We start from the raw sequence: 23,821 nt of genomic DNA, 5'->3' as shown, positions 1-23,821 counted from the left end.
CCTCAGAGGAATTATTTGATTTCTTTAAAAAGGACCACACAGTGATGTTAAAGAACTGATATTAAAACTCCGGGACGTGTGGTCTCATAAGCGATTTTAAAGCTCTCAAATGATGTTAAATGAGTTTTTTCGTATTTTTTAATCAAAGGGAAGTAACGTCAACTCTCTGCTGTTTACTTTTAAATACGGTTGTCCCCCTGTAATTGTAAACTAAACCATATCTCGTTACAAAACGCTTGCCTAAAATCAAGCGCTGCAGTATTTATGTGTTTTATTTATTTCGCCATCTAAAAACATGAATTAAACCCGTTCTTGAAGCTTTTACGGAAATGTGCTTAATAAAGTATGCTGATTCTAAAAAGAAATAATTCGTGTGGAGGCGGGCAACGTATTGTTGCGTTCAATATTATCTTACAGAGAGTTGCCTCATTAAGTAACTTTATCATAGGAGATCACTTTATTCCCAAACCAAACTAAAAGGGTGTGTGTCAAACAGAGCATTAATAAAAGGCCCGGTTTAAGGACTGTTTAGCTTGTTTAAACCTTTTTTGTTTACCCCCGCCGAGCCCCAAACTGGGGTCATTATGTGCTTTTTCCTTCAAAACAAAATAATTGCATTTAGCAAGCATTCAATCAGTCGAGAAAAAAAATGCAATAATGATACGTTTATTTTTTTATCAACACACCGAATACTCAAAGAATGCGTCGTAGATAATTTGCACTTGAATTTTGAAATAAGCTTCAAGTTTTTGTATTATTGTCATTGAAAGTTCTTTTCACTTTTGCAGTAAATAAACGGGTTGAGGTTGTTTTGTTTTGGTCTTTTTCATGTTTTAATTTATGAGTAATACTCTGTTTTAAGTGTTTCGTGTCTCCCTGACGAACAAACACACAAAAAGCAGACACATTTGAAATGTTCTCAAGTTTACATATACTCCTATCAATCGTTATTATTTGAACCGTGTTCTGAGAAAACTGGGCATAATGCTTGTGCGTAAAGTGTCTACACTCTCCGTCTAAACTTGATTTTCGGAAAGGAGGGACGTCCTTGAAAGTAAAAATACCATAAAAGCGGAAAGTGTCGTCCCTGATTTGCCTGTGTGGTCTGCACAGGTTCATCTGAGATGATAATTTACGCACAGGCATTATGCCCAGTTTTCTCAGAACACGGCTTATTTAAATGAAAATATAATTTGTAGATATAATGTGTCAACTGTGTCTGTAACCACAGATTAGTTGGTATTTTCAAACTCTAGCCAAATCTGGAGTTAATCCATAAAATTAACTGACAAGTTGATGGAAGTGGTGTATGCTCGTACTTAGAAATGCGTTATACACCACTCTGAAACATGTACATGAATTAACAGAACCGAACAGAAAGTTTATTCATATAACCTGAACATTTCCAGTTCATCGTTACGTATACAAAACAGACGATATATAAGCAATAAGCACATGCATAGTAATGCAAAAGTGACCATGATACTAAATAAAAAGGTGTTAAAATGCACGTAGGCCATGATATTACTCAACGTTTGCATTCAATTTATCAGTTCTCATTGTATAAGCATTTTTACCATAAATCGCGAGTTTATTTAGGACTTTGGTTTTAGTATTTGTTAACAAACGAATAAATGTATGCATTCTAGCGAGCAAATAATATAATACATAATAAGACATAACTTATGGTACATTTATGGACATTACTTACAGTAGAACATTTTTAAGTCTCAGATGTTTTACTTTGTTATTGTGGTAAATAATCAAACTCTAGTGGTACTAAATAAAAAGATGCAGACATTTTTATGTTATGTTTTGATAGATCACAATTATTATTTACACATAAACACCCTTTATATACGACTCATAGATTCAGTAGTTGTAAAGTGACCATATATTTATTTGTAGATTTAATGACGGACGATTCGACGCGAACACGTTAATCGAATTGAACGAGGAATTCCAAATCACTATATATACGCATTAAGGGTAAGCAACTTACAACCACAATTAAATAAACATTTAAAGCATAGCCATACCGACGAAAAACAACTTTAGATCGAACGACTGACTATGCAATCGATTAAATTGTAGGATAGATTTTGCTTTCTTTTCATATTACTGTCAAAATTGCGTCTTTATTTTACGTTCATATCCGGAAACAGGTGAGTTCGCTTGTTTGAAGTCGCTCAGGTTTGTGGACATGGCTGGGCGATTTCAATAACGTGTTAACGTGCGTATCATTTTAAATATTATTTTAAGTGTTTCATTCTTGCGCGTGTATATTTGATTTATCAGTGAATTTACGTGTTTACGACAAGTTTGTCTGTATTATTAATGTTCGTATCACAATAAATATATAATGAATCACAATGTTATTATTGTGAACATAAGTATTTGACAAAGTTTTAAAAATGTTTGTAATATTGAAAGTTTCAGCGTGATAGGGGTCATTTTAGAAACAGAAACTTATTTAACTCTTGAACATAAAAAAACGGATAATAGGCATATTATTTTTTTAATGTATTGCATATATACTGTATAATTTAATCGGACATAAAAATATACACATTATGCAAGCCCCACGTTTTATAGTAAGCATTTCTTTTTAAAGCCCTGAATCATGCGAACTGTGTTCATGTAATTGGAGCAACCTGTCTCAACAAAGGTGGCAACAGAAATCTGACAGACTGGTGAATACCAAGAGGAAAAGGAGCTGGCAGCCAAGTTGACATTCGTTATAATCAACGCGTTGAACATGAAAAATTCGGGGCTTAAGCCCCAGTCTCATACAGATGCCAGATCACCACGGTTCATATTCGCGATGATCCGGAACGTGAGCCGCGTAGCCGCCGTGTAGCCCCGTGTAGTTCCGGTAGGTTCTGAGGCGCTCCGGGAGGCCAACACGGCAGTTTTGGGAAGTTCAAAACTGCCGTGTTGATCCTTGACGATCCGGGATGATAGCACCATCCGGGATGGTCCGTGTAGCTGCCGTGTGGGACAATCGTATTTATGAATTGGTTCTTGCCTGTCCGTGTGCGTTCTTTACAGTCCGGGAACACATTTCAGACCCATGTCCTCAAAGGACTGTGACGGCAGTTTTACGGTTGTCTCCTGTGCTACCGAAGATGCAACATGGGCGATGAGATGACGACTGAGGACAAGCTGATGCTAATTAGATGTCAGCTTCTACTGCAAAAAGCTCAGGTTGAAAACAGTATCTTGATTGCTAAAATGAAGCTACGGACGAGAAATAGAAAATTCGAGCAAAATATTGATCTTAACCAGTGAATATAATGAAACGGAGAACCATCTGGTTAAGACTATGGCGTGCCAGACGACCAGTCCTGGTTGATTATGTACGACGGATGGGTGAACTCAAGAAAAAACGCAAAAAGCTTTAATATCCTGCACATGGGCTATCAGATATACAAAAAGATCCTGACACGTATTGAGCAAAAAGCAAACCGAAGAAGTTAATTTGCAGGAAGCATCTGACAGCTGACATAAAGTTCGCAAAAAACATTGCGGTACCGAACATTGGGGACAGTAACAGTATGGCTTTTGGGTCGCACACAGAACCATCTCAAAGATCATCCTTGAGGTCTGCGATGCGTATTTGTAGACTTTGTTAAGGAACATATGCCGTAAAAGAATCGTCAAGAAGTTCGGCGACCTAAATCAGTTGCATTACTATGTGGTTTTATTAGACGGGAAGCACATCGCCGTGCATTGTCCTCAACATAAGGTTCCAATTGAGCCAATCGGCCATGATGACCTCATTGTTTCTCTGAAAGGATGACGGACGTCTTTTTTTATTTAGGCGTCAGTTTCTCTGGGTGGTGTTGATGGTTGTGTATCTAATTGTTAATGTAATCGCAATCGTGATCTGTGTCTAGAGCTTGTTTCTCCTTGTTGGTGCTGTTCTTCATCGGTAGCGGATGCTGCTTGTGACGATATTTTGGGAACTGGAAGGCCCACTTTTACAATACGCTTCATTTTGAGCATTTTAGGTGGCATGTTGACGTTTTATACAAGGTTTCACCTTCGAGATTTGATTGAGGAATTATGGAATTACTGACAATTAACTTGCTTTTATACAAGTTAGTGTCAGTCTGTGACAATGCGCGTGAGCACCGTGTTGCTACCGGGTTTGGTTCGTGTGAATGCCGTGTTGCTACCGGGTTTGGTTCGTGTGAATGCCGTGTTGTCATCTACCGGGTTTGGTTCGTGTGAATGCCGTGTTGTCATCTACCGGGTTTGGTTCGTGTGAATGCCGTGTTGTCATCTACCGGGTTTGGTTCGTGTGAATGCCGTGTTGTCATCTACCGGGTTTGGTTCGTGTGAATGCCGTGTTGTCATCTACCGGGTTTGGTTCGTGTGAATGCCGTGTTGTCATCTACCGGGTTTGGTTCGTGTGAATGCCGTGTTGTCATCTACCGGGTTTGGTTCGTGTGAATGCCGTGTTGTCATCTACCGGGTTTGGTTCGTGTGAATGCCGTGTTGTCATCTACCGGGTTTGGTTCGTGTGAATGCCGTGTTGTCATCTACCGGGTTTGGTTCGTGTGAATGCCGTGTTGTCATCTACCGGGTTTGGTTCGTGTGAATGCCGTGTTGTCATCTACCGGGTTTGGTTCGTGTGAATGCCGTGTTGTCATGCTACCGGGTTTGGTTCGTGTGAATGCCGTGTTGTCATCTACCGGGTTTGGTTCGTGTGAATGCCGTGTTGTCATCTACCGGGTTGGTTCGTGTGAATGCCGTGTTGTCATGCTACCGGGTTTGGTTCGTGTGAATGCCGTGTTGTCATGCTACCGGGTTTGGTTCGTGTGAATGCCGTGTTGTCATCTACCGGGTTTGGTTCGTGTGAATGCCGTGTTGTCATGCTACCGGGTTTGGTTCGTGTGAATGCCGTGTTGTCATGCTACCGGGTTTGGTTCGTGTGAATGCCGTGTTGTCATCTACCGGGTTTGGTTCGTGTGAATGCCGTGTTGTCATCTACCGGGTTTGGTTCGTGTGAATGCCGTGTTGTCATCCGGTTAATGGTCTTTTGAAGACCGTCGATGCTAAAATCCCCAATATGACACGGATCGTCGCGGTTTGTCCCGGTCTTGATCCGGGGGGGGGGGGGGGGGAGTTCGGGGCGAACCGGGACTGCCGTGTCCATCCGTCTTTATGAGACTCGCGCTTAAACGGGAAATGAAATGCTTCTGTTTTTCTTTAAACAATTATAATGATGAAAATTGATGACTTATCTTTATTCCTCAACCTTATAATATCATCATAAAACACAAGTTTTCGTACTCGCACATAGTTTAATAAACATTTATATTTATGAACGTACACTCAGGACTGTATTTATACGCAAACATAAGTAGATGTATGCTTAAAAAGACATAATTAAACGCACCCATTTATACATATTTGTCCGCACAAACGTTTATTTACACAAAGCATTAGTGGTAGGATGCATTATCAATACACGCTTTTTATTAAAACAGACAAAATGTTGTACAATAAAGGGTTCTACAAAAGCAGCCACAATCTCATTCAACCACCGAACATATATATATTTGTCACTTTTATCATAACCGGATATTTGGTCAATTTATAGATGGGGTAAGACAGTAAATTAGATATAGGCTTCATTTATTTTTAATATGATAATCCGATTACAGAAAACAAATAATATTTTTTATTATTGACTCTAGCTACGCGATTGGTCAATCACATCCAATGAAAGACGTTTGTGTGAATCACATTGACCTAGTAACTTATCTTTATAAGCATACCACGAAACATAAACTTATCGAACTTATCGAATTGAACCGTTTATACGCTCAAATAGCGAGATAGTTTTAGGGATTGTTTACTCATGATTGTCATTTGTCTTCGAATATTACTTCAGTTTCAATCTTAACCCATTTTTGCATAGCGTCTAGAAAAAAGGGCCTTCGCAAACAGCGTAAACCCAGATGAGACGCCGCATAATGCGCGTTATTAATGATAATTATGATCATAGATAGGGGGTGCGTATGCAGAATTATAACTGCATTGCACTTCGATGAGTGTATTGTCCATCGCAAACATTATACGCTCAATGTGGGCAAACATTATACGCTATATGTGCGCAAACATTACACGCTATATGTGCACAAACATTATACGCTCTATGTGGGCAAACATTATACGCTCTATGTGCGCAAACATTATACGCTATATGTGCGTGCTTAGGGAATCGCACTTCGGTGATGACTGATGAACTTCGAACACTATTAATTACAGTATATCATGAAATTTGAAGCGCGAATAATACAAATGAATAGATATTGCAAGTTTTTATCCTACCACCAGCACATACCCCGCGAATTTCGAGCACTAGACGCCTTTATCGCGTATGGCCTAGTTTGTGGAAAGATAAACGCTACAAAGAACTCAATCGTGTAAATTGAGTAATGTTGAATTTAACATGCTCTTGAGCAGTAAACAAAGAAAGTCCTTGAGCTTCTTTTGTAAACACGATGTCAAAAATGTTACCTTTCAATTATATATTGACATTATCTAAATTCAATAGAGCGGTGACAGGGGGTTGGTTAGGCTGTTATTCTGACATTCGTGCCTTTCGTTACCAACAGGTAAAACAAAAATGAATTGAAACATTTTAACCCATTTCTGCCTAGTGGACTCTCCCATTCTTGTTAATTGGATCAATTTATTTCCAAAATTAGGGATGTCTACTATATTTATGTCTATATTTAGAATATTTCTTACATAAATTCATTTAAGCAAACAGCAAAGACCCTTATGAGACGCCGCATCATGCGGCGTCTCATCTGGGTCTACGCTGTTTGCCAAGGCCTTTTTTCTAGACGCTAGGCATAAATAGGTTAAGTTACAATTCATTTGGAACACAGGGTAGAACAAGATGTTTACAATTTAATGTTTTACTTTTAACAGTTGGCTGGCTATAATGAAAATTACTGTGAAATGTGAGATTTGCATTTCAAGTCTAGCAGACGACACCATTGTGCTGTAAAAATGCGTCCTAGCAAGCCTGCTCGTTCTCGGGATAATTGCAGTTTCACTTTCGTATAAAATCGAACTTGGAAGGGAAATCGAATTCGGAAGGCCAATAGCGGACCATCCAAAATCAATGGCCAATAACAAACATAGTTTACGTAGAATACGATTATGTTATGCTTACATGTTTGTTGCACGATTATTTATTTTGGGCCCGCATTGTGTGTAATTTACTTAGTGAACCCCCTCGGTGTCCATGACAGCGCAGCCTTAAGCATTATGAAAAGAAGGAACATGAATTAACCCATTTATGCCTAGCGTCTAGAAAAAAGGCCTTGGCAAACAGCGTAGACAAAGATGAGACGCCGCATAATGTGGCGTCTCATCATGGTCTGTGCTGTTTGCTTAAATGAATTTCTGTAAGAATTATTCTAAATATAGAAATACATTTACTAGACATCCCTTATTTTGGAAATAAATTGATCCAATTTAGAAGGATGGGACAGTCCACTAAGCATAAATGGGCTAACTGTAATGCATCTACAAAATGTTGCTAGCGGATCAAGCAATAGCTGCCTATGGGTTACCGAAAACGCTTTAAACGAGACATGTTTAAATTTATTCAATTATGAGGAATTTTACAAATGCATCACAAATCAGCGATCACATATACTTATTGTGTTACCGTCTATTAAGTCCGCACAAGTTGAACGTACCAACTTATGTGTGAGGTTCATTACGAATGTTTGTTCACGTGACATACACTTGGGTTTGGATTACCAGTGTCGAATGTTGCGTATTGATCTATTGTCCATGTACTAATGACTCGCGTCGTAAATTAAGTAGGTTGAAGTGATATTATGGACATCTTACAGTCTATAGGTGTCTATCGCAACCGTTGTTTATTTTTGGTGTTTTCACTTCATATACACGTATATTTGTTAATGCAGCATCAACATACTAAAACAATATCCCGGAAAGAGAAAAATAATGCATTTGAATAACAACCGTACTTTCGTTTGACAACTGGTCATGCATATACGATGTGAACCTAAATTTAGTTTAAGTGCAGATTCGTTCACACGACACAATGGCACAATTTTGTTTTAAGGATCATTTCGCCTTACGGGACTGGGTGGGTCACGTAAGATATCGAATATAAAATATATTTTTAAAAACAACTGGTAGCAAGGTGAGATGCAGATAATTGGTCATTAACAACATTTTAACTAACTCTTTTGACCTGTTAATTCTTTTCAGCTCAATTCAACAGTGAAACATGCCCATAATATCACTTTAAAACTGCGATAAAATATCCAGGTTTACGCCCCACCCCACCAAAAATCCTGAATCCGCCCCTGCGGATATTTCGCTGGGAGTTGGACTATTGATACTTATGAACTCACCATTATAGTCCCACAGATAATCCTGCAACATTTTTGACGTGCCCTGGTCCGGAGAATGATCCCATTATCTCCAGGCTGCACAGCATTTGCACTTAAAATTTCTCAGTACGTTGTTGCTCAGTCCGACTGAAAACCACGTAACGGGACAGAATAGATGTCATATATCTTTCCACTGGACGAACATTATCATAATATTGCTTTTCAATTTGAGTTTTTTTCATTAAGTTTTCATGCGTGTGCATGATGTACTAAAATCAATAAAGATATTTCAGTAAAATGAAACATTTGCATAATATCTTAGTGTCCCATATGGTCACATTAAACTGGTATGATTTAAACTTGTGGCCGCATGCCTCAGTGCTGATTTCCCAAATAATAAATGATTGTTTATTTTAGTTTTATATATTTTTCTTTTATCAAATACCCAGAATAATGGTTCCCGTTCGTGTATATACCCAACCATTCGTGTACTTCATGTAAAGCCGGGTTAAATATATTTAGAAACAATGTTAAGACAGAGATTACTATAGGTTAAACATAGTTTTCATTTCGAATTACGAATTTCTAATCATATCAAAGTTTGCTTTCCTGCTAATTTAACAAATAAACGATTACAGTGTAACTCTAAGTGTATTAGAAGATTAAATAATAATAAGGTGTCACGAATCGTTATGTTTAATATATTTTAAACCGCTGCGCAACTGTATAATGTAAACATTACATTTTGAATCCAAAAATAAATGAATAAGTTACGTACGTTGAGCGCAAAGTCTTACCTTGTATTAGATCAACTTTCCAGTATTGTTTTAAAATATGATACGTTATGTACAAGCATAATTTTGTTAAAGTCACTTTACATTGCAAGTATGCAATTACTTGGTATTTGAAATCGAAAGTGAAAGTGATATATGCAATCAACCGTATATAATGTTCAGTTTTATTACAGGTCCAAACACATGCAAAATAGACTTGGTCAAAGATGTTAGTAGTATAGCATTAAGGCAATCGTTTTACTTTTTTCCTGCATGTTGTTGCTGCAAAAAATAAACTAATTAAGTTGTCGCCATCTGCGTAAATGTGTTCGTTATATATTTCAATAAAATAAGTAATAGGATTGATGGCATTTATAACGAGTATTGAGTTGAGCCTTGTTCTGTTAAAACTGGGCTTAATGCATGTGCTTAAAGTGTCATCCCAGATTAGCCTGTGCAGTCCGCACAGGCTAATCAGGGACGACACTTTTCTTTTCATGACATTTTTTGTTTAAATGAAGTATCTTCTTAGCAAAAATCCAATTTAGGCGAAAAGTGTCGTCCCTGATTAGCCTGTGCGGACTGCACAGGCTAATCAGGGATGACACTTTACGCACATGCATTAAGCCCAGTTTTCTCAGAACGCGTCTCATTTATGTTATATAACATTCCTCGTTCATATCTATGTTAGTTTAAGGGTGCAAACATACAATGTAATCTTATGTACTCGCTTTGGAAAAGCAACCAAACGCCTATGCAATGCGCTGACAAGAGCCCCATGTTTGTTAACTTCTGGCAGATAATCTACAAGGCAGAATAAGCAATAGCATATGGGTCCCGCGACGGTAAGGGTCCACAAAAGGCCGTGGATGAAGATTTATTTTACTTACTTGCTTAGCCTATAATTATAATGTCGTAATTGATTATTTATATTATAATGACATTTAATACATATTATAGGAAATAGTCACAGTCAATGTCCTTTCACTATAAGGCTAATACGAACGAGTGAAATCGACTGGGAACTTGCGTTCTATAAGATACTAAGTTAAATAGGGGCCTGGGCCGTGGGCCTTTAAAGTTTAACTGCATATGGTCCTCCACGGTACGTAATCCGGTTCTGACTTCTATGAATAGAACAGGGCAATAGAAGGGATGGATTGCCGGAAATGCGATGACACATTAAATGGAAAGACATTGGGTATTCTGTAAACCGATCTTAACAAACAGGTCTCTCATCACTCAAATGGTATTTGATTACACCGACAACCTTAAGATGTGAAAATTATTATTGTTTTCATTGAACTCGAAAGTCAAGTTTTGTGAAATTAATTTTATTGTGCTCATAAGGTTGTATGCTTTTCGTTGCGGTTAATTTTGTAGTATTTTACAAGTGCGTGAAGTTGGCACTGACATCGACATTCGAATATCGAGCTGGAGCGAATGTCGAGTCAGCTCTGACATCGAGATTCGGCAAAAGTCCCGAATATCGACCTGAGGCGAATATCGATCCAGCTCTGACATCGACAATCGGCAAGAGTCCCCAATATCGAGCTGGGACAAATGTCAAGCCAGTTCTGATATCGACATTCGGCAAAAGTCCCGAATATCGAGCTTGGGCGAATGTCGAGCCAGCTCTGACAACGGGATTCGGCAAAAGTCCCGAATATCGACCTGGGGCGAATGTCAATTCAGCTCTGACATCGACATTCGGCAAAAGTCCCGAATATCGAGCTGGGACGAATGTCAAGCCAGCTCTGATATTAACATTTGGCAAACGTCCCGAATATCGAGCTGGGGCGAATGTTGTGCCACCTCTGACATCGACATTCGGCACTAGTAATAACCGAATAACGAGCTGGAGCAAATGTCGAGACAGCTCTGACATCGACATTCGGTACTAGTCCCGAATATCGAGCTGCGGCGAATGTCGAACCAGCTCTAACATAAAAATTCGGCAAAAGTCCCGAATATCGAGCTGGGACGAATATTCAGGACTTTTGCCGAATGTCGATGTTAGAGCTGGCTCGACACTCGTCCCAGCTCGATATTCGGGAATTTTGCCGAATGCCGATGTCAGAGGTGGCACAACATTCGCCCCAGCTCAATATTCGAATGTCGGTTGTCGATGTCAGTGCCAACTTCACACATGGGAGACGTTTTGATGATACCCAATTATGCAAATATAGAAGTCATGCGGTTTTAAACAATGAGATTGAAAAAAAAAGTCTCTATATAAATTTAGATGTATGTCAAATCGGTCTCCCCGTAGAATTGGTAATTTTGCCTTAAGTGTCATAATTTTAACAAATTTGTAGAGGACCACCATGCGATGTTCTATACTTAACTTATTAACCCTATTGTACTTCCAGTTTAGAAGGAGAATATTTTTTAAAGTTTCCATTTAAAAAATCTAACCCCCCCCCCCCCCCCCCCCCACACACACACACACCCGTGACCTAACTATAAACGGAACGATCGATTTAAACAGTTTTCATAGAGGACCGCCCGATGAATATTCATCTTGAATTTCGTAAAATATTGCCGAGCATTAAAAAGAGATATCGTGTGCAAAAAAAGTTAACGACCGGTTTCTAGGGCACGCGGACGAACCGTAAGGCGAATGGGCTTAATGTATCCCAAAAGCTTACCATGAGCCATGTGCTTTGGTGAGTTTCAAGCAAAGCTTATATCACAATAAGGTAACTTTGACTTTCGAAAATATAGGTTTAAATCAATAATTTTTCCAAATTCTCACTTTTGGAATGGAAATATCTTAAAACTTTTCAATATAAGACATGAAATTTCCGGCAAATAGACGTTTATTTAAGCGTAAATTAACTAAAGACAGCCAATTTAATAAGTTTTCAAACGCTTCGAGTACTGTATTTAGATATATTGCAACATGAACAGTTTGTTACCGAAACTATTTTACTTTTCATTCTTCAGTCAGGTTTAAGTGTCTTAATCTTTTAGATCATCGCTAGATGTCTGTCGAATAATTCTTTTAATTTAAATGTACCAATAGATCTGCAAAAGCTTTCGACAGGATGAACTTAATGTGGAACAGTGATTTAGTCTTTAAACTCGATGTACGGTATTCAAATCTCCCGGAGAGATTTGTCCTGGGGTAAGTGTCTTTAAAAATTGTGCAATGAGTGCATAGAAATTGCATCAAAGAATTACTAGTTTCCTTCAGAAAATTATTGAGGCGGTAGAGCTCAGCATTGACTATTTTCAAAGGTATTTTGGAAAACATATATGGTTTGTTTTTTAGTCTATTACTTAATATATTATTTTTCGTGATAATTGCTTTCTAAGTCATAAACTTTACTATGATTATGATTGGGTTGAAAATACACTTTAAGTTATGCCCGCTTTTAAAATGAAGATCAGAAAATATTATTTATAAATACGCTTTCGATCTGAGCATGTTATCCAACCCTAATACAATACTATTTGAGAAAAAGCTCCAAGTGTTAACAACAGTACTCTTTGGTATAAAACTGTATATGGAGCACTATATAAGATTAATTTCTTCGAAAATTTAAAAATATTGCATCTAGTCTTTGTTTCTTTACAACGAAATACAAGAAACACGAGGAGTTAATAAATGCGTGGCTGTAAACAAAAACTAAATCTCAGCGTACGTATTTATTTAAAATTAGCTTAGTCAATCAGTTTTTATATATAAAGCTACTTAACAATGAACGGTTCAAACCATGGCATGTTTGGTCGTGCAGAAACATTAACGGACAAGGAAGAGGAAGTTAATTTCCATTGGTTGTTGATCATTGTGACGTCGACCTTACTTCCAAGATCTACTTAAACGAGCGATCGAGATCAATGCCTTTAATGTTACAGGTCGGGCTACAAAGACCTCGTGAACAGGCCAGTAGGACCTGTAAATAAACTCTGATACACACACACAATGCCTTTAATGGTTTTCTGTAAATGTATCTTTGTGTTATCCTATGTTATGCCCATTCCGTTTGCGGCGCATGTAATATAAAATAAAACTTTACTATGATTCAAATAATAAAATAGATTTATGAATGATCTGGTTAGGCCTTATGCCTTTTGTTTAAAAGTGTGTAAAGTCCTATAGATATAGTGACTTAATATTACAAAATTCACCACACTCCCCCCATTTGCATTTAAGAATAGCAATACACGCATTTAAACATGATTATAACTATAAAAATAAAATATTTTATGCGAAACCGACATAAAAGCATAACAATAGAATTGACGTTAAAATATTCGGTTATCCAATCTTATCGAAATATTCACACAGGTAAACAAAACAGCAGTTATAGTACTTGCAGGTTTAACAAGGCATGCTTGACTGATCGCAAATAATTTATGCAAACAGTACATGAAGTAATGCGAACGCTGATCGAAGCAAGCAGGGAATTCATCAATAAAAGCACTGTTATAATAAATTGAAACGCACACATAACAAACGTGCCTTGTCTGAGGAAGGCGATCAGAAATGCACGCCTGCCAGCTAAAACGAATTCGAACTCTTTTTTATAAAAAAATAAATCAACACATTTCAACAAAATACTTCAGCCCAGTCACACATGGCGATTGATGACATAAACAATCATTTGTATGTCCTGTAGGGAGTCAAACAACTGATGCTAACGCACGAACATTGCATACTTAACCTCTGTGCAAATATATAACACCAATTAATAATATTGAATTAAATGTGGTATTTTATAAAATATATATGTTATATGTTTTAAAATCCTGGTTACGACGTATTTATATCCGAAATATTGAAAAAAAATTATACGAGATCATATCGCCTTTTTGTAGCAATTTTATAACATTTTAATGTGGGTGTAAATTCAGAAGAGTGGGTTGAACGTATTATAGTCTTAATATTCAAGGGCGGTGCGCAGGCAGCAAACAATTATCGTGTTATTACCTTTTTTTAAATATATTCTCTCACATGAACACCTAATTACTTGGAAATAATCTTGTCCAATGGTCCGACAAACGCAACATTTATATGCAATCAGTTTGGCTTCCGCAAAAACAATAACGAATTTCAACCATTATTTGTTCATATATATTCATGCAATTATAATCAAAGCCCTGACAAATAATAAAAAGTTATATCGCTGCATATTTGGACTGGAACAATAGGTTCGAAAGAACAGATAGGGTATTCCTATGGTGACAATTACTGAAGGAAAATTAGAGACAATACGAAATAAAAAGAATTGAATTGTCTAGTTCAAAACTGGCTTTTACTATACTATATATTGCTCTATATTAATCTCAACCTGAGAAGAGTGAACATCGAGGAATGAAAATTATAAGAATTCATATATATAATAAACTCGGACGTACCTGCTCGTATATTAAATGATGGAGTGTTGCATCAAACTAGCACACGCAAACGGAAACACGTTGCTTTTAATAACGAAAGAGTATTAAAATGGTTTCAGTTTCTGTTTCCAATACATACACACAGTCGTCTATTTTAGAAACGAAACTTGATAATGCCTGATTTTGAATTTTTTTATAAGCACTATATTGTTAAAAGGAACAGTGATTTTTTTTACGGAAATCGCACTTTGAAGTAATTTGGTATTATTTTCATTTTTAAAACACGCAGTTCTCACAGTCCTATATCTGTAGTTGAAATGCAATTCAACTCAATGCAATTCAATTTTGAAATCTTTAATTGCAAAAATAGTTATCTTTTCCTAAAATAATTATATTTGTGTCTTATGTTGATGAGAAAATTTGCAGAATTTTGTGCAGATCATTTCAAACACGTAGCCGATTTAACACATTGTGTACAAATCTTAAGAAAATTCACGATGCGCTTTTAATTAAATCAAATTTGGAAATTTAAATTTAAATAGTGTGGTTTATAACTTGCCATAAATAAAGGACCATCTTCTCCAGCCTGCTTGGAATTAGTCACTTGTAATAAATAAAGGGCCATCTCCTCAAGCCTGCAGGAAATTAGTCACTTGTAATATATAAAAGACCATCTTCTCCAGCCCGCTTGGAATTAGTCACTTGCCATAAATAAGGGCCATCTTCTCCAGCCTGCTTGGAATCAGTCACTTGTAATAAATAACGTACCATCTTCTCCAGCCTGCTTGGAATTAGTTACTTGAAATAAATAAAGGGCCATCTTCTCCAGCCTGCTTGGAATTAGTCACTTGTAATAAATAAAGGACCACCTTCTCCAGCCTGCTTGGAATTAGGCACTTGCCATAAATAAAGGACCATCTTCTCCAACCTGCTTGGAATTAGTCACTTGTAATAAATAAAGGACCATCTTCTCCAGCCTGCTTGGAATTAGTCACTTGTAATAAATAAAGGACCATCTTCTCCAGCCCGATTGGAATTAGTCACTTGTAATACATAAAGAACCATCTTCTCCGGCCCACTTGGAATCAGTCACTTATAATAAATAAAGGACCATTCTCCAGTCTGCTTGGAATTAGTCACTTGTAATAAATAAAGGACCATCTTCACCAGCCAGCTTGGAATTAGTCTCTTGTAATTAATAAAGGACCATCTTCTCCAGCCTGTTTGGAATTAGTCACTTGTAATAAATAAAGGACCATCTTCTCCAGCCCGCTTGGAATTAGTAATTGTAATACTTAAAGGACCATCTTCTCCAGCGCACTTGGCATTAGTCACTTGTAATAAATAAAGGACCATTCTCCAGTCTGCTTGGAATTAGTCACTTGTAATAAATAAAGGACCATCTTCTCCAGCCTGCTTGGAATTAGTCACTTGCCATAAATAAAGGACCATCTTCTCCAGCCTGCTTGGAATTAGTCACTTGTAATAAATAAACGACCATCTTCTCCAGCCTGCTTGGAATTAGTCACTTGTAATAAATAAAGGACCATCATCTCCAGCCTGCTTGGAATTAGTCACTTGTAATAAATAAAGGACCATCTTCTCCAGCCTGCTTAGAATTAGGCACTTGCCACAAATAAATGACCATCTTCTCCAGCCTGCTTGGAATTAAGCACTTGCCATAAATAAAGGACCATCTTTTCCAGCCTGCTTGGAATTAGGCACTTGCCATAAATAAAGGACCATCTTCTCCAGCCTGCTTGGAATTAGTCACTTGTAGTTCACAAATGACCATCAGCTCCAGCCTGCGTGGAATTAGCCACTTGTAATAAATAAAGGACCTTTTTCTCCAGCCTGCTTGGAATTAGTCACTTGTAATAAATAAAGGACTATCTTCTCCAGCCTGCTTAGAATTAGTCTCTTGTAATAAATAAATGACCATCTTCTCCAGCCTGCTTGGAATTAGGCACTTGCCATAAATAAAGGACCATCAGCTCCAGCCTTCTTGGAATTAGTCACTTGTAATGGACCATCAGCTCCAGCCTGCTTTGAATAGGTCACTTGTAATAAATAAATGACCATCTTCTCCAGCCTGTTTTAAATTAGTCACTTTTAACAAATAAAGGACCTTCTTCTCAAGCCAGCTTGGAATAAATCACCTGTTATTAATAAAGGACATCTTCTCCAATCTGCTTGGAATTAGTCACTTGTAATAAATAAAGGACCATCTTCTCCAGCCTGCTTGGAATTAGTCACTTGTAATAAATAAAGGACCTTCTTCTCCAGCCTGCTTGGAAATAGTCACTTGTAATAAGTAAAGGACCATCTTCTCAAACCTGCTTGAAATTAGTCACTTGTAATAAATAAAGGACCATCTTCTCCAGCCTGCTTGGAATTAGTCACTTGTAATAAATAAAGGACCTTCTCCTCTAGCCTGCTTGGAATCAGCCACTTGTAATAAATAAAGGACCATCAGCTCCAGTCTGCTTGGAATTAGTCACTTGTAATAAATAAAGGACCATCTTCTCCAGCCTGCTTGGAATTACTCACTTGTAATACATAAAGGACCATCTTCTCCAGCCTGCTTGGAATTAGTCACTTGGAATACATAAAGGACCATCTTCTCCAGCGCACTTGGAATAAGTCACTTGTGTTAAATAAAGGACCATTTTCCAGTCTGCTTGGAATAAGTTACTTGTAATAAATAAAGGACCATCTTCTACAGCCTGCTTGGAATTAGGCACTTGTAATAAATAAAGGACAATCTTTTCCAATCTACTTGGAATTAGTCACTTGTATTAATAAACGACCATCTTCTCCAGCCTGTGTGGAATAAGGCACTTGCCATAAATAAAGGACCATCAGCTCCAGCCTGCTTGGAATTAGTCACTTGTAATAAATAAAGGACCATCTTCTCCAGCCTGCTTGGAATAAGTCACTTGTAATAAATAAAAGACCATCTTCTCCAGCCTGCTTGGAATTAGTCACTTGTAATAAATAAAGGACCTTCTTCTCCAGCCTGCTTGGAATTAGTCACTTGTAATACATAAAGGACCATCTTCTGCAGCCTGCTTTGAATTAGTCACTTGTAATAAATAAAGGACCATCAGCTCCAGCCTGCTTGGAATTAGTCACTTGTAATACATAAAGGACAATCTTCTCCAGCATGCTTGGACTTAGTCACTTGCAATAAATAAAGGACCATCTTCTCAAGCCAGCTTGGAATTAGTCACCTGTAATTAATAAAGGACCATCTTCTCCAATCTTCTTAGAATTAGTCACGTGTAAAAAATAAAGAACCATCTTCTCCAGCCTGCTTGGAATTAATACTTGTAATAAATAAAGGTCCTTCTTCTCCAGCTGGCTTGGAATAAGTCACTTGTAATAAATTAAGGACCATCTTCTCCAGCCTGCTTGGAATTAGTCACTAGTTGTAATAAATTAAGGACCATCATCTCAAACCTGCTTGGAATTAGTCACTTGTAATAAATAAAGGACCTTCTTCTCCAGTCTGCTTGGAAATAGTCACTTGTAATAAATAAAGGACCATCTTCTCAAACCTGCTTGGAATTAGTCACTTGTAATAAATAAAGGACCATCTTCTCCAGCCTGCTTAGAATTAGTCACTTGTAATAAATAAAGGACCTTCTCCTCTAGTCTGCTTGGAATTAGCCACTTGTAATAAATAAAGGACCATCAGCTCCAGTCTGCTTGGAATTAGTCACTTGTAATAAATAAAGGACCATCTTCTCCAGCCTGCTTGGAATTAGTAACTTGTAATACATAAAGGACCATCTTCTCCAGCGCACTTGGAATAAGTCACTTGTGTTAAATAAAGGACCATTCTCCAGTCTGCTTGGAATTAGTTTCTTGTAATAAATAAAGGACCATCTTCTCATGCCTGCTTGGAATGAGGCACTTGTAATAAATAAAGGACAATCTTTTCCAATCTACTTGGAATCAGTCACTTGTATTAATAAACGACCATCTTCTCCAGCCTGCTTGGAATTAGGCACTTGCCATAAATAAAGGACCATCAGCTCCAGCCTGCTTGGAATTAGTCACTTGTAATAAATAAAGGACCTTCTTCTCCAGCCTGCTTGAAATTAGTCACTTGTAATAAATAAAGGACAATCTTCTCCAATCTACTTGGAATAAGTCACTTGTAATAAATAAACGACCATCTTCTACAGCCTGCTTGGAATTAGTCACTTGTAATACATAAAGGACCATCTTCTGCAGCCTGCTTGGAATTAGTCACTTGTAATAAATAAAGGACCATCAGCTCCAGCCTGCTTGGAATTAGTCACTTGTAATACATGAAGGACCATCTTCTCCAGCATGCTTGGACTTAGTCACTTGCAATAAATAAAGGACCATCTTCTCAAGCCAGCTTGGAATTAGTCACCTGTAATTAATAAAGGACCATCTTCTCCAATCTTCTTGGAATTAGTCACTTGGAAAAAAATAAAGGACCATCTTCTCCAGCCTGCTTGGAATTAATACTTGTAATAAATAAAGGACCTTCTTCTCCAGCTGGCTTGGAATAAGTCACTTGTAATAAATTAAGGACCATCTTCTCCAGCCTGCTTGGAATTAGTCACTTGTAATAAATTAAGGACCATCATCTCCAACCTGCTTGGAATTAGTCACTTGTAATGAATAAAGGACCATCTTCTCCAGCCTGCTTGGAATTAGTTACTTGTTATAAATAAAGGACCTTCTTCTCCAGCCTGCTTGGAATTAGCCACTTGTAATAAATAAATGACCATCAGCTCCAGTCTGCTTGGATTTAGTCACTTGTAATAAATAAAGGACCATCTTCTCCAGCCCGCTTGGAATTAGTCATTGTAATACTTAAAGGACCATCTTCTCCAGCGCACTTGGCATTAGTCACTTGTAATAAATAAAGGACCATTCTCCAGTCTGCTTGGAATTAGTCACTTGTAATAAATAAAGGACCATCTTCTCCAGCCTGCTTGGAATTAGTCACTAGTTATAAATAAAGGACCATCTTCTCCAGCCTGCTTGGAATTAGCCACTTGTAATAAATAAAGGACCTTCTTCTCCAGCCTGCTTGGAATTAGCCACTTGTAATAAATAAAGGACCATCAGCTCCAGTCTGCTTGCAATTATTCACTTGTAATAAATAAAGGACCATCTTCTCCAGCCTGCTTTGAATTAGTAACTTGTAATAAATATAGGACCATCTTCTCCAGCCTGCTTGGAATTAGTCACTTACCATAAATAAAGGACCATCTTCGCCAGCCTGCTTGAAATTAGTCACTTGTAATAAATTTAGGACCATCATCTCCAGCCTGCTTGAAATCAGTCTTTTGTAATAAATAAAGGCCAATCAGCTCCAGCCTGCTTGGAAGTAGGCACTCACCATATATAAAAGACCATTTTCTCCAGCCTGCTTCGAATTAGTCATTTGCCATTAATAAAGGACCATCTTCTTCAGCCTGTTTGGAATAAGTCACTTGTAATAAATAAAGGAACATCACCTCCAGCCTTCTTGGAATTAGTCACTTGTAATAAATAAAGGACCATCAGCTCCAGCCTGCTTGGAATTAGTCACTTGTAATACATAAAATACCATCAGCTCCAGCCTAATTAGAATTGGTCACTTGTAATAAATAAAGAACCATCTTCTCCAGCTTGCTTAAAATAAGTAATTTGAAATAAATAAATGAGCTTCTTCTCCAGCCTGCTTGTAATTAGTCACTTGTAATAAATAAAGGACCATCAGCTGAAGCCTGCTTGAAATTAATCACTTGTAATAAATAAAGGACCATCTTCTCCAGCCTGCTTGGAATTAGTCACTTGTAATACATAAAGGACCATCTTCTCCAGCATGCGTGGAATTAATCACTTGTAATAAATAAAGGACCTTCAGTTCCATCCTGATTGGAATGAGTTACTTGTAATAAATAAAGGACCATCTTCTCCAGCCTGCTTGTAATTAGTCACTTACCATAAATAAAGGACCTTCAGCTCCAGCCTACTTGGAATAAGTAACTTGTAGTAAATAAAGGACCATCTTCTCCAGCCTGCTTGGAATTACTCACTTGCCATATATAAAGGACCATCTTTTCCAGCCTGCTTGGAATTACTCACTTGCCATAAATAAAGCAACATCTTCTCCAGCCTGCTTGGAATTAGCCACTTGTAATAAATAAAAGACCATCTTCTCCAGCCTGCTTGGAATTAATCACTTGTTATAAATAAGGGATCTTCTTCCCCAGCCTGCTTGGAATAAGTCACTTGTAATAAATAAAGGAATTTCTTCTCCAGCCTGCTTGGAATTAGGCACTTGTAATACATAAAGGACCATCTTCCCCAGCCTGCTTGGAATTAGCCACATGTAACAAATAAAGGACCATCTTCTCCAGCCTGCTTGGAATTTGTCACTTGTAATACAGAAAGGACCATCAGCTCCAACCTGCTTGGAATTAGTCACTTGTAATACATAAAGGATCATCAGCACCAGCCTGCTTGGAATTAGTCACTTGTAATAAATAAAGGACCATCTTCTCCAGCCTGCTTGGAATTAGTCACTTGTAATAAATAAAGGACCATCTTCTCCAGCCTGCTTGGAATTAGTCACGTGAAATACATAAAGGACCAGCTTCCCCAGCCTGCTTGGAATTAGCCACTTGTAATAAATAAAGGACCATCAGCTCCAGCCTGCTTGGAATTAGCCACTTGTAAAAAAATAAAGGACCATCTTCTCCAGCCTGCTTGGAATTAGTGACTTGTAATACATAAAGTACCGTCTTCTCCAGCCTGTTTGGAATTAGCCAATTGTAATAAATAAAGGACCATCAGCTCCAGCCTGCTTGGAATTAGGCACTTGCCATAAAAAAGGACCATCTTCTTCAGCCTGCTTGGAATAAGTCACTTGTAATAAATAAAGAAACATCAGCTCCAGTCTGCTTGGAATTAGTCACTTGTAATAAATAAAGGACCATCAGCTCCAGCCTGCTTGGAATTAGTCCTTACACGTGACTTTCAGCTCCAGTCTGCTTGGAATTATCCACTTGTAATAAATAAAGGACCATCTTCTCCAGCCTGCTTGGAATTATTCACTTGTAATAAATAAAGGGCCATTAGCTCCAGTTTGCTTGGAATAAGTCACATGTAATAAATAAAGGACAATCTTCTCCAGCCTGCTTGGAATGAGTCACTTGCCATAAATAAAGGACCATCTTCTCCAGCCTGCTTGGAATAAGTCACTTGCCATATATAAAGCAACATCTTCTCCAGCCTGCTTGGAATAAGTCACTTGTAATAAATAAAGGAACATCAGCTCCAGCCTGCTTGGCATTAGTCACTTGTAAGAAATAAAGGGCCATCAGCTCCAGCCTGCTTGGCATTAGTCACTTGTAATAAATAAAGGACCATCAGCTCCAGCCTGCTTGGAATTAGCCACTTGTTATAAATAAAGGACCATCTTCTTCAGCCTGCTTGGAATAAGTCACTTGTAATAAATAAAGGACCATCAGCTCCAGCCTGCTTGGAATTAGTCACTTGTAATACATAAAGGACCATCAGCTCCAGCCTAATTGGAATTAGTCACTTGTAATAAATAAAGAACCATCTTCTCCAGCTTGCTTAACATTAGTAATTTGAAATAAATAAAGGAGCTTCTTCTCCAGCCTGCTTGGAATTAGTCACTTGTAATAAATAAAGGACCATCAGCTGAAGCCTGATTGGAATTAATCACTTGTAATAAATAAAGGACCATCTTCTCCAGCCTGCTTGGGATAAGTCACTTGTAATACATAAAGGACCATCTTCTCCAGCCTGCTTGGAATTAATCACTTGTAATAAATAAAGGAACATCATTTCCATCCTGACTGGAATGAGTTACTTGTAATAAATAAAGGACCATCTTCTCCAGCCTGCTTGGTATTAGGCACTTACCATAAATAAAGGACCATCTTCTCCAGCCTGCTTGGAATTAGTCACCTGTAATTTATAAAGGACCATCTTCTCCAATCTGCTTGGAATTATTCACTTGTAATAAATAAAGGACCATCTTCTCCAGCCTGCGTGGAATTAGTCACTTGTAATTAAAAAAGGACCTTCTTCTCCAGCCTGCTTGGAATTAGTCACTTGTAATAAATAATGGACCATCTTCTCCAGCCTGCTTGGAATTAGTCACTTGTTATAAACAAAGGACTTTCAGCTCGAACCTGCTTGGAATTAGTCACTTGTAATAAATAAAGGACCATCTTCTCCAGGCTGCTTGGAATAAGTCACTTGTTATAAATAAAGGACCTTCTTCTCCAGCCTGCTTTGAATTAGCCACTTGTAATAAATAAAGTACCATCAGCTCCAGCCTGCCTGAAATAAGTCACTTGTAATAATTAAAGGACCATCTCCTCCAGCCTGCTTGAAATTAGTCACGTGTAATAAATAAAGGACCATCTTCTCCAGCCGGCTAGAAATTAGTTTCTTGCCATTAATAAAGGACCATATTCTCCAGCCTGGTTGGAATTAGTCACTTGTAATAAATAAAGGCCCATCAGCTCCAGCCTGCTTGGAATTAGTCACTTGTAATAAATAAAGGACCATCAGCTCCAGCCTGCTTGGAATTAGGCACTTGCCATAAATAAAGGACCATCTTGTCCAGCCTGCTTGGAATTAGTCACTTGTAATAAATAAAGGAACATCAGCTCCAGTCTGCTTGGAATTAGTCACTTGTAATAAATAAATGACCATCAGCTTCAGCCTGCTTGGAATTAGTCCTTACAAATTACTATCAGCTCCAGCCTGCTTGGAATTAGCCACTTGTAATAAATAAAGGACCATCTTCTCCAGCCTGCTTGGAATTAATCACTTGTTATAAATAAAGGATCTTCTTCCCCAGCCTGCTTGGAATAAGTCACTTGTAATAAATAAAGGAATTTCTTCTCCAGCCTGCTTGGAATTAGCCACTTGTAATACATAAAGGACCATCTTCCCCAGCCTGCTTGGAATTAGCCACATGAAACAAATAAAGGACCATCTTCTCCAGCCTGCTTGGAATTTGTCACTTGTAATACAGAAAGGACCATCAGCTCCAACCTGCTTGGAATTAGACACTTGTAATACATAAAGGATCATCAGCACCAGCCTGCTTGGAATAAGTCACTTGTAATAAATAAAGGACCATTTTCTCCAGCCTGCTTGGAATTAGTCACTTGTAATAAATAAAGGACCATCTTCTCCAGCCTGCTTGGAATTAGTCACGTGTAATACATAAAGGACCATCTTCCCCAGCCTGCTTGGAATAAGCCACTTGTAATGAAT

The 23,821-nt window shown here is 37.8% G+C and overlaps 1 protein-coding gene across 6 annotated transcripts in view; it reads right to left on the bottom strand.

The window, feature by feature from the left end:
• Positions 1 to 23,821, bottom strand: part of LOC127853022 (uncharacterized) — a 70,223-nt gene that overhangs the window by 33,994 nt on the left and 12,408 nt on the right. For 2 of the 6 annotated variants that reach the window (XM_052387141.1, XM_052387143.1), the window contains exon 2: positions 8,424 to 8,549. The exons of 1 other annotated variant lie outside the window; for it this stretch is intronic. In XM_052387141.1, coding sequence (XP_052243101.1) covers positions 8,424 to 8,454 — 31 coding nt within the window. In that variant the 5' untranslated portion in view covers positions 8,455 to 8,549. Of the gene's footprint in view, positions 1 to 8,423; positions 8,550 to 9,180; positions 9,320 to 14,542; positions 14,645 to 23,821 lie in introns of those variants that run through there. 3 more of the 6 variants (XM_052387142.1, XM_052387140.1, XM_052387144.1) reach the window with 3 other exon arrangements.

This window comes from Dreissena polymorpha, chromosome 12 (assembly GCF_020536995.1).
Source record: "Dreissena polymorpha isolate Duluth1 chromosome 12, UMN_Dpol_1.0, whole genome shotgun sequence".
In the NCBI taxonomy this organism is placed as follows: domain Eukaryota; kingdom Metazoa; phylum Mollusca; class Bivalvia; order Myida; family Dreissenidae; genus Dreissena; species Dreissena polymorpha.
The sequence above is the reverse complement of the archived record's forward strand: the minus strand, read 5'-3'. Positions and strand labels throughout refer to the sequence as shown.